Here is an 11,653-nt window from a genome sequence, read left to right as displayed (position 1 = left end):
CCTCAAAAAAAAAAAAACAAAAACAAAAAGAAAAGAAAAGAAAAACCGAGTTTAGAGAACAAAGACTAAAAGACTGCTCGGATGTTGCCCACCCCTCCTCTGTTTTCCCCAAAAGTCCGTATACACTGAGAAGGCATCTATTGTGTGCCAGCCAGCGTGCCCAGCCCCAGGCACCCCACCAAAGGCCCCTCCAGGCCATCCCCCTTGCCGTGGAGCAGCACGGGGAGGTGGGCAAGGCCCGGGACACCCATCGTGCAGACGATCAAACTGAGCCTGGTCAAGGACGGGGCTTGTCTGGGGTCACCAGCTGACCCTGAGTGAAGCCTGCCTGGGGCATGAGGCTTACGGCCCCTGTCCAGTGCCCACCCCCAGCTCTGCTCCCAGTGTCCTCTGGTTACCACAAGCCCGGAACCTGCCCCCCCTTCACCTCGTGCCAAGGGATTAGGACAATCCTCATTCCCCTCACTCAAGAAGAGTTTAATGAAGCAGCAAGAAGAAAGAAAGAAAAAAGTCTCATTTCTGAAAGCTTCCAAGAGCTTATTGCAAGGGTGGAATTAGTCATTCCTGGATCACGGGGCTGTCCCCAGGGTAGCCCAGGCTCAGGCACCCGAAGACCTGATGATCAGTGGCTGGGGAGCACCCGGGACAGAGGACCTGAAGGGCCACCGCCTGAGCACCCACCACGCACCAGCCCTGTCCTCTCTTGTGACCCTGTCTAACCCCTCAGGTTAGGTGCCCTGTAAGGCAGATGTCATTACACCCATTTCACAGATAAACTCAGGCCAGAGGGCACGCATCAAGCCACGTCCTGATGAGCGCCCCCTACCCCCCGCCCTGTGATGGCCTGTGCATGGTGAGGGTGAAGAGGCCACTGCGGGGAGGGGGGTTCCCAGCATCCACAGAGCCTGGTGAGGCTAGCACCGGGGAATCAGAGGACAGCCTGAGATGGGCAGGGAGCCCCTGGGCGGAGGTGGCACGGGGGAGAAGCCTGAAGGACAGTCAGGATCAGGACAGGCCCAGGACAGCCACAAGACCACGCCGGCCGGGGACCCGCGGGAGCGGAGGCAAGGGGCTGGGATGTGCCCACCATGCTGGGCGGGGCAGGAACGTGGCCCAGCTCTGGTGGAGGGAGAGCAGAACCAGCCAAGGAGCCCAAGCAGCCATGCGCTCTCCTGGTCTAACTCAGCCCCTGGGACTGCAGTGCCTGGTCCCTGGCACCCAAACTGAGAGGCCCCTGAGGGCAGGTAGGTCTCCCTCAGGCCTGGGACATGGGGCTGGGCACCCACAGGGGCAGAAATCAAGAAGTTGTTGGCAGACAGGTTTCAGGTGGGGCCTGGGCAGCTGCAGATCCGCATTCCAGCCTAGCAGGGTCTGCCAGCTGCCTCCTGGGGCCACATGAAAGCCTGGCCTGACTCACACCCTCCTCCCTTCGACTTTTTCCGGGCACCTGCACCTGGCCCTCCAGGCCTCTCCCCACTTTACGTCACCAGCGTCTGCCTCTACCACCTCCCTCTCCGTGCAGCCCAGGCACCCCGTCCCCAAACCAGCCCCCCGTTTTGCTCTCCCCGGCCACTCCACACCCATAGCACATGCTGAAATATACCTTTTCCTTCCTCCAGCTGGGGCAGGGTGGATCCCGGCCCCAAAATAGAGCCCATCAGAGGGAGGCTACAGCTACAATGGGGCCTTTCAGACTAAAGAAGCCGCCCGAGGATGCCAGGTCTCCTCAGACACACCTGGAGGCCGGCACCGCGCCACCAAATCCTTGTCTCCACTTGGCAGCTTTGAGGGGCAAAGGGCTCGGCTGCGGAGAGACCACCTTCTAATCCTGTAATTACAGAGTCTCCTGGGGCTGACTCAGCTCCAGGAGGGGTTCCACAGCCAAGGGGTGTGACCTTCTGGGGTGGACGGGCCCAGCCACACCCTGCCTTGCTGAGCGGGCCTGGGGAGGCCACCACCTCTGGACCTTGGCTTCCCCAACGGTACAACGCCAGGGTGCCCCAGATGCTCCACCAGGACCCTCCAGCACCAGCAGCCCCTGCTTGTTAAGCTGGTAACCCCGCTTTGCACTGGGGTTCCTCACAGGCCAGTGCACACTGGGTCCTAGAGCCCAGTGGCTTCCACGAGCAGTTCAAACCTGGGCTCCACAACTCAAAAGCAAAGCAAACACACAAAAAGTGCTCTGGGGCTGGGCGCCATGGCTCACACCTGTAATCCTAGCACTTTGGGAGGCCGAGGTGGGCAGATCACAAGGTCAGGAGATAGAGACCATCCTGGCTAACACAGTGAAACCCCGTTTCTACTAAAAATACAAAAAAAAAAAAACTAGCCAGGCGTGGTGGTGGGCACCTGTAGTCCCAGCTACTCAGGAGGCTGAGGCAGGAGAATGGCGTGAACCCAGGAGGTGGAGCTTGCAGTGAGCCGAGATCGCACCACTGCACTCCAGTCTGGGCGACAGAGCGGGACTCTGCCTCAAAAAATAAATAAATAAAAAATAAAGGGGCTCTGGTTTGTAGAATTCAGTTGACTGTTCGAAGCTGTTCCTACATGGGCATCTCAGTCCTGCAGTCCCAGGTCCCTCCTGGACACTCCCTCCTGGACGGCCACAGGCACCTCACACTGAACAGCTGCCTAAACTCATTTTCTCCCCTGTCCCCAAACATCTCTGTTCCTGCCCAGTGTGGCTGAGCCAGCCAGGACACAGGCCCCAGGCACAGACCGGTCGCCAGCAAGCTGCTGGAGCTGATCTCCTCTGGCTCAGGAATAGCGCCCGGTCCCCATCACCCAGGCCAGACGCTGGGGTTGGGGGTTCCCTACATGCCTTGCTCACCCTCACACCCCTCATCACTGATTTCTGTCCATTTTGCATCCTGCACATTCCTTGAATCTGCCTCTTTCTCCTGTCCATGGCCTCTGGCCAGTGCACTCCAGGCCTCCCCGGCCGTCTCCTCCCCAGTTTCCCAGGCCCCACCATCCCTCCAGACACCAGCCCTGGAGGGGACTTCCGAAAGAGAAATCTGACTCTGCCCCTGTCTCCGCAGAGTCTGTGTGGCCTCCCTGCACCCTGACTTAGATCCCTCTGGGAGATAGGGCCTGGGAACACTGCCTGGAGCCTGAGAAACATGGAGCCCCTCAGTCCCTGGCCTCTGCCATTCCAGACCAAGATAATTTCCCCCTCGAGCTAGGAAAGTGATGATAAATGTCCCCGGCTTTAGTCATCCCCGGCCGCAGAGACCCACACGCATAGGTATCCATGCTCACACTGTCACGCACGCAGCCGCGTGAACATGCCCAGACACACGCACAGCCAAGGCCTCCCACACGTGCACACGAGATCAACATACAAGCACACTCACACACAAGCACACTCACACACATGCACCCACACACGGACATCCACAACCTGAGACACACACGAAGAACTCACACACCACAACTACGTACAGATGTAGGTAATGGGGAGCCATTCAAACTATCAAAACGTGTGGCAAGAGCACCAGAAAGATGATGGCTATAAACCCTGGCACAGGCTCGTTGGGGTGACTTGCCGAGTAACAACCTGGCATGTACCCATGCATCCCTGTGGTCTCATAATAAGCATAGTAATTATGCACACACACACACACACACACGTACACAAACATGCTTGTGTCTTCACTCTTGTGCACATCCATGCACAAGAGCGGATGTGCGCACACTTAGATCTTCACACACACATTCCTCTCCTCTTGTCCACCTGCATGCGCAGGTTGGCAGGAGGAGGAAGCAGGCGGAAATGGTCAGCCCCTGTGGTGTGGCAGGGCAGTGCCTTCAATCTTGGTTCAGCTCAGTCTTCCAACTGGGCAGTAACTGACTCTGAACTGCAAAGAATGGATTCTGGGCCCACCAAGAAAAGAAAAGGCCAGCATCCCGTAGGGTCTCGCTGTGCCCAGGGCAGAGCTGAGACCCAAGCCTCCTCTCTCATGGACCAACTCTCTGCCTGAGCCAGTCAGGACACAGGCCCCAGGACACAGACCAGCCGCCAGCAAGCTGCTGCACCGTCTGGCACGCTTTGTCCCTGGGCTTGCCAACCTGTAATTGCAAGGACTGGCATTGGGGCACAAGGGCACCACCTGGTTTCCAGGGGCCGGCGTCAGCCCAACAAGCCAGTGGGCAGGCAGGTGGGGAGTGAGGCAGCGAAGGGAGCGAAAGCTTTGCGTCCTCCCAGAGAATTCGGCTGAGATTGTGTGCTCTCCTGGTGTGCCATGCTGCCGGCCAACAGACACCTGTTACATCTTGGCAGGGCTGTGGGACCCTCAGAGGAAGGATGAGTGGGCCTGTCTCAGCCCCTCTCAGACAGCGCCTGGTGGGGCCTGGTGACTCCAGCCCAGAAAGCCAGGTAGAAAGGACTTATCCAAGAGGCTCCCCAAGGGCCAAGTCTGGGAAGTGGTAGGAACGCTCCCCAGAGTTGGGGAGCTCACATAACCCAGCTTTCCATACCGCTCCAGGGACCAGACAGCAGATCCCACAGCCATCCCCTGCATCCTGGGCTGACCCTTGAGGACAGCTATGGTGGACTACATCCTGGCCGATCTCTGCCAACCACCCTGCAAGCTCCCCTGTGGACGCCAGATGGGCAGTTATCAGGCCTCCATCCCAGGTCCTCACGCAGGAGTCTTCAGGACTGGGAAGGGGCCGGGCACGGTGGCTCCCACCTGTAATCCCAGCAATTTGGGAAGCCGAGGCAGGCAAATCACTTGAGGCCAGGAGTTTGAGACCAGCCTAGCCAACATGGTAAAACCCCTTCTCTACTAAAAATACAAAAATTAGCCAGGTGTGGTGACAGGCACCTGTAATCCCAGCTACTCGGGAGGCTTAGGCAGGAGAATCGGTTGTGCCTGGGAGGGGGAGGCTGACAGATCGTGCCTGCACTCTGGCCTGGGCAAAAGAGTAAGACTCTCTCTTAAAAAAAAAAAAAAAAAAAAAAGACCGGGAAGGGCAGTGTCCTCTCCTGGATCTAAAGGCCTCAGTGACAGCCACGCTGGCTCTGCTCTGTGCGGTGGTGGCCACGTCTCTCCTCGGGCAAGGAGGGAACTCAGAGCTATGATCAAGTCTGGGCAGGAAACAGCCTTCAAGATCACCAGGGTCAACTCCTGCACAAAGATGGAGGATTGAAAGTTGCGTCATAGACTTCAGTTTCCACGCAGAGGCAAAAAATAGTAAGCCAGAAAAAAAGTGATTTTTTTTTTTTACCAAAGAAAAGAACAAAACCTAGCGAAATAAACATTCCCTACTGGCAGCCAGGCACAGTGGCTCACACCTGTAATCTCAACACTTTGGGAGGCTCAGGCAGGAGGATTGCTTGATCCCAGGAATTCAAGACCAGCCTAGACAGCATAGCCTCTATCTCTACAAATAATTAAAAAATTAGCCGGGCACGGTGGCATGCACCAGTGGTCCCACCTATTCCAGAGGCTGAGGCGGGGAGGATCCCTTAAGCCTGGGAGGTTGGGGCCACAATGAGTGAGACATGATCACACCACTGCACTCCAGCCTGGGTGAACGGCAAGATCCTCAAAAAAAATAAAAATTTAAAAATTTAAAAAATTGGCAGCCAAGCAAAAGAGCAGACGATTCTGTAGAAGAGGGTATTACCCTTCTAGGCTTCCCCTCCCCACAGTCATTCACTAACACCCCCATATCTGGAGGGAAATAAACTGAGTAGTGTCCCTAAGAGCCAGCAGGGAAAGCTGCTGGGGAGAGACAAGTAAAACCAGAGAAAGCCGACAATGACTCCAATCACTGACTCCACTCAAGGCCCGAGGGCAACCCCTGTCTCAGAAGGGAATGCACCCAGTAATTAAGTAGAATGAACCGTGTTATAGAGCGTTTACCTGAATCCCAGAAGACAGAGCAGACAGCCCAGGTGTTTTTACAGGTGCCTCATTTGCCTGAGCCCTGCATTTCCCTCCAGCAACAGAAAAGTCTGCAGAGCCTAAGCTCAGCTCAGACTGCATTACCTTTGGTTACCTTTGGACACGGAATGGTCGCAGAGAAGGCAGGGAGAGTCAAAGACACAAAGTCACCCACACTACCACACAACCACACTATTATCAAAGCAAATCCAGTTTCTGCGCAGAGCTGCCCACACCCAGCTCAGAGGAAAGTCATTCAGCATGTAAACTCTGGATACATATTGTAGAAAAGCAAAAAAGGAAGGAAAGGAGGGAGATAAGGAGAAAAAAAATCCAACCTGGCCAGGCACAGTGGCTCACGCCTGTAATCCCAACACTTTGAGAGGCCGAGGCGGGTGGATCACTTGAGGTCAGGAGCTTGAGACCAGCCTGGCCAACATGGTGAAACCCCGTCTCTACTAAAAAGTACAAAAATTGACTGGCGTCGTGGAGCACGCCTGTAGTACCAGCTACTCGGGAGGCTAAGGCAGAAGAATCGCTTGAACCCAGGAGGTAGAGGTTGCAGTGAGCTAAGATTGTGCCACTGCACTCCAGCTTGGGCGACAGCGTGAGACTCTGTCTCAAAAAAAAAAAAAAAAAATCCAACCTAAAAGATAGGTAATAAGAGAAGGAGCAGAAGGAAATTCTTTATATTGGCTTCAAGTTATAAAACAATGCAATGAGAATATTAATCCAGACTGGGCACAGTGGCGCATGCCTGTAATCCCAGCACTTTGGGAGGCCAAGGAGGGTGGATCACTTGATCTGAGGAGTTTGACACCAGCCTAGGCAACATGGCAAAACCCTGTCTCTACGAAAAATAGAAAAATTAGCTGGGCGTGGTAGTGCATGCCTGTGGTCCCAGCTACTCAGGAGGCTGAGGTGGGAGGATCATTTGAGCCCAGGAGGTCGAGGCTGCAGAGAGCCATGACTGCATCACTGCACTCCAGCCTTCGTGACAGAGTAAGACCCTGTCTCAAAATAAATAAATAAATATCAAAGAAAAGACAATCTCATGCATAAATGAACCAAAAGAAAATAAACTCTCTAGCCTTTTGGGGGATGGGGGTGGATAAAAATTTCTTAATCACAAAATCTACCCAGTTAGGAGTTGAAGCAAAATAAAGAACTCGGGAATAAAGAATCTGTGCAAACAGACTGATAACAAACCTTGAATCTACTTAGATAAGAAACTATTGTCAAGCCACTACAAGGATGATGCTTAAAGAACAGACTGTGGCCGGGTGCGGCGGTTCACGCCTGTAATCCCAGCACTTTGGGAGGCTGAGGCAGGCAGATCACCTGAGGTTGGGGGTTCGCGACCAGCCTGACCAACATAGAGAAACCCTGTCTCTGCTAAAAATACAAAATTAGCTGGGCGTGGTGTTGTATGTCTGTAATCCCAGCTACTCAGGAGGCTGAGGCAGGAGAATCACTTGAACCCGGGAGGTGGAGGCAGTGGTGAGCCGAGATCGTGCCATTCCACTCCAGCCTGGGTAACAAGAGCGAAACTCCGTCTCAAAATAAAAGCAAAAACAACAACAACAAAAAAAGAAAGCAAAAAAATAAACGAACAGAAAAAAACCCAAACAAAACAACAGCAGACTGTGAATGCTCTAGAAAAAGTAAAAATAATAATATAACTAACAAAAATCAGGAGATTGGGGAGAGAAGGGAGACAGGAGGTAGAAGAAGGCTGCTGTCCACTTTCATAGCTCGTATTCATCAATAAGTCCACGGTTTTACAACTAATTCAAACTTAATTCCTTTGATTTCACTTCAGTTTCTTCAAGTGGATTCATATAAATTAAATGTATTATATGATTCTATTTATATGAATTATCCACAACAGACAAATCTATAAAGACAGAAAATAGATGTAGCAGCTGCCTAGGGCCAGGGCTGGGGAGCAGAGAGATAGATTGGAGGGAAATGGGGGTGACTGCTAATAGGCATGAAATTTCTTTTTGGGGTGAGCAAAATGTTCTAAAATTGATGTGATGATGATTGTTCAACTCTGTGGATGTACCAAAAACCAGTGAATTATACACTTTATTGGGTGAACTGTCTGATACATGAATTATTACTAATATTATTTTGAGATAGGGTCTTGCTCTGTCGCCCAGGCTGGAGTGCAGTGGTGTGATCTCGGCTCACTGCTGCTTCTGCCTCCTGGGTTCAAGCGATTCTTATCCTCAGCCTCCCAAGTAGCTGAGATTACAAGCACCTACTGCCACACCTAGCTAATTTTTGTACTTTTTTAAAAAAATATTTATTTATTTATTTTGAGATGGAGTCTCACTCTGTTGCCCAGACTGGAGTGCAGTGGCGCAATCTCGGCTCACTGCAAGCTCCACCTCCAGGGTTCATGCCATTCTTCTGCCTCAGCCTCCCGAGTAGCTGGGACTACAGGTGCCCGCCACCTCGCCCGGCTAATTTTTTGTATTTTTAGTAGAGATGGGGTTTCACTGTGTTAGCCAGGATGGTCTCGATCTCCTGACCTTGTGATCCGCCTGTCTTGGCCTCCCAAAGTGCTGGGTTTACAGGCGTGAGCCACCATGCCCGGCCCATAATTTTTGTATTTTTAGTAGAGATAGGGTTTCACCATGTTGACCAGGCTGGTCTCGAACTCCTGACCTCAAGTGATCCACCTGTCTCGGCCTCCCAAAGTGCTGGGTTTACAGGCATGAGCCACTGCACCCAACCTGATATATGAATTGTATCTCTATAAATCTGTTTTTAAAAATTGCACTACCATATGACCCCAGCTTAAAAAAACTATTTCTACCTACCCATAAGCCTGTGAATGGATAGACAGACACATATATAGAATGATGGTTACCTAATTGAATAACAGATATGGAAGCAAAAAGGCCAAAATGTGAAGAATTATTCACTCTTGTAGATGAAAACGGGAATAACTGTTATTATCGTCTCTGCGCTTTTCTGCTTTCGCTTTGGTTTTTTTAGTGTCCCCCAAATAAAAATACCAAAGTCATTTGATACAGCATGATAGAGTGAACTGTTGGTCCCACCCTTGACCTCACCACAGCAGCACTGTGCATTCACAGCCGTGACTGACGTGTGGAATGTCTCCAAGCTCAAGCTTCAGGTCTCCGCTCATGCCCTTGGTGACCCCATTTGGTCTCATGGCTTGAAATAACCAGCCTAGACCTCTCTCCTGAACTCCAGACTCATACATATCCAACTGCTTTTTTTTTTTTTTTTTTTTGAGATGGAGTCTTGCTCTGTCACCCAGGCTGGTGTGCAGTGGTGTGATCCTGGCTCACTGCAACCTCCACCTCCCAGGTTCAAGTGATTCTCATGCCTCAGCCTCCTAAGTAGCTGGGACCGCAGGCACCCACCACCACGCCCGGCTAATTTCTATATTTTTAGTAGAGACGGGGTTCACCATGTTTGCATTGGGCACCCAGCCGAATTGCCTCTTATGTCCAGTTGAGGCCGGGCACAGTGGCCCATGCCTATAATCCCAGCACTCTGGGAGGCCAAGGCGAGTGGACCACTTGAGGTCAGGAGTTCAAGACCACCCTGTCCAACATGGTGAAACCCCCTTCTCTACTAAAAATACAAAAATTAGCCAGGTGTGGTGGCAGGTGCCTGTAATCCCAGCTACTCTGGAGGCTGAGGCAGGAGAATCGCTTGAATTCAGGAGGCAGAGGTTGTAGTGAGCCGAGATCACACCACTGCACTCCAGCCTGGGCAACGGAGCAAGATTCTGCCATAAACAACGAAATAAATAAAACAAATAAAATAAATCAGGTGGAAGTGATGCTTTTCAAGTTCCTGGCCTGAGGCTTCACAGACTTTGCAACTTCTACTTTTGCTGCCTTAGAGCACTGCCCTGAGATGGTCAAGTAAGGAAGCTGCTCTCGCCTAAGGGAGGATGAGCGGCCACACGGAGAAGGACGAAGGGGACCCACGGGGCAGCCAGAGGTGAGTAAGGTTAGCGTGGACATTCCAGTGCGGTCATCGTCCAGATGAAAGCCACGACGTGAGTGGACACAGGCCAACCAGCAGAGGAACCATCCAGCCAGGCCACGGAATCAGAAATAATTGGGCATTGTTTTAAGCCACGAAGTTGTGGGGTGATTTTTTATGCAGTAGTAGATAGCAGATATAAGCCCTAAGTCAGATCCTCTCACCTCTGCGCTGGACACTCTGGTGGCTTCCAGTGTCAGTGATATGGGAAGCCAGAGTGAATCTACGTACAAGGCCCTCCACGATCCACACCCTCACTCCCCCCATCACCGTGACCTCTGACTTGATCGCCTCTACTGCTCCCTGGCTGACCCCATTCCAGCCACCTTTCCCCAACACACCAGTCATGCATTCTCCCTCAGGGCCTCTGCACAGGCTGTCCTCCGCATGGACTGTGCTTCCCTGCTCCACCCCGTACCCTCATGGCTTCTTCCCACACTTATTTCTGGAATGTCACTCTCTCAACAAGGCCTCCCCTGGCCCCTTGCATTACTCCTATCGTTCTCTTTATCCCCTTTCCCTGCTGTTGATCTCCACAGAACTCATCCCCATCTAACATACTATGGTATCTGTTTGTTTGTCTGTTTGTTTGTTTGTTTGTTGTTTTGCTCTGTCACCCAGGCTGGAGCACAGTGGCGCAATCTTGGCTCACTGCAACCTCTGCCTCCCAGGTTCCAGCGATTCTCCTGCCTCAGCCTCCCTAGTAGCTGAGATTACAGGTGCCCACCACTATGCCCTGCTTATTTTTGTATTTTTAGTAGAGGCAGGGTTTCACTATGTTGGCCAGGCTGGTTTCGAACTCCCGACCTCACGACATCTGCCTGCCTCGGTCTCCCAAAGTGCTGGGATTACAGGTGTGAGCCACTGTGCCTGGCCTTTTTTTTTTGTTCTTTTGAGACAGAGTCTCGTTCTGTCACCCAGCCTAGAGTGCAAAGGCGCAATCTGAGCTCACTGCAACCTCTGCTTCCTGGGCTCAAGCGATTCTCCTGCCTCAGCCTCCTGAATAGCTGCGATTACAGGCACACACCATCACGCCTGGCTAATTTTTGTATTTTTAGTAGAGGCAGGGCTTCACCATGTTGGCCAGGCTGGTCTCAAACCCCTGACCTCGTGATCTGCCCACCTCAGCCTCCTGCAGTGCTGGGATTTATGGGCATGAGCTACCGTGCCTGGCCTATGGTGTTGATTTTCCATGTTTATTGTATTACACACACATACTTTTGCCTGCTTTGTTCATGCTGTACCCCAGTGCCTGGAACAGCATATGGCAAAGAGGAGGTGCTGAGGAAATATTTCATACATGAGTGGACATTGCTGCTCTTCCTGGTGGAGACCTGCCTCTCAGCCACCCGGCCATGGCCATAGGCTTGGCCGTTTGAGGCCTCAAGCACATCTCCTCCTTCAACCCATGGGGCCAAGCAGGAGTGTGAGGGAGTCTGGGTTTCTCACCTGTGAGACCAGAAGAGCAGCACGGAACTAGAGACCCACCCTGGTGGGCTTCGCCACTGTGCACACAAACACTTTCCTATGCAATGTCAGATGTCAGCAGGGCCCAGAGGACAGTAGAGAAGGAACCCCTGGGGCATGATGGGAGATTGCATTTTCCAGAGATAGCCACTGCAATATTTCCAATTCCACAAGTTCTTGCAGATCACTGATACTCTCATCAAAAGATAGAGTCTAGGCCGGGCGCGGTGGCTCACACCTGTCATCCCAGCACG

At 52.4% G+C, this 11,653-nt stretch overlaps 1 protein-coding gene across 1 annotated transcript in view; it reads right to left on the bottom strand.

The window, feature by feature from the left end:
* SPNS3 (spinster homolog 3 (Drosophila)) overlaps positions 1-11,653 on the bottom strand; it is a 68,572-nt gene that overhangs the window by 14,840 nt on the left and 42,079 nt on the right. The window contains exons 10-11 of the mRNA XM_011958338.1: positions 9,636-9,669; positions 3,161-3,175 (exon numbers count right to left, since the gene is read on the bottom strand). Of these exons, the coding sequence (XP_011813728.1) occupies positions 3,161-3,175; positions 9,636-9,669 (49 nt within the window). The remainder of the gene's footprint in view (positions 1-3,160; positions 3,176-9,635; positions 9,670-11,653) is intronic.

The sequence above is a fragment of the Colobus angolensis genome, unplaced genomic scaffold (genome assembly GCF_000951035.1).
Source record: "Colobus angolensis palliatus isolate OR3802 unplaced genomic scaffold, Cang.pa_1.0 Scaffold47, whole genome shotgun sequence".
Taxonomy (NCBI): Eukaryota; Metazoa; Chordata; class Mammalia; order Primates; family Cercopithecidae; genus Colobus; species Colobus angolensis.
The sequence above is the reverse complement of the archived record's forward strand: the minus strand, read 5'-3'. Positions and strand labels throughout refer to the sequence as shown.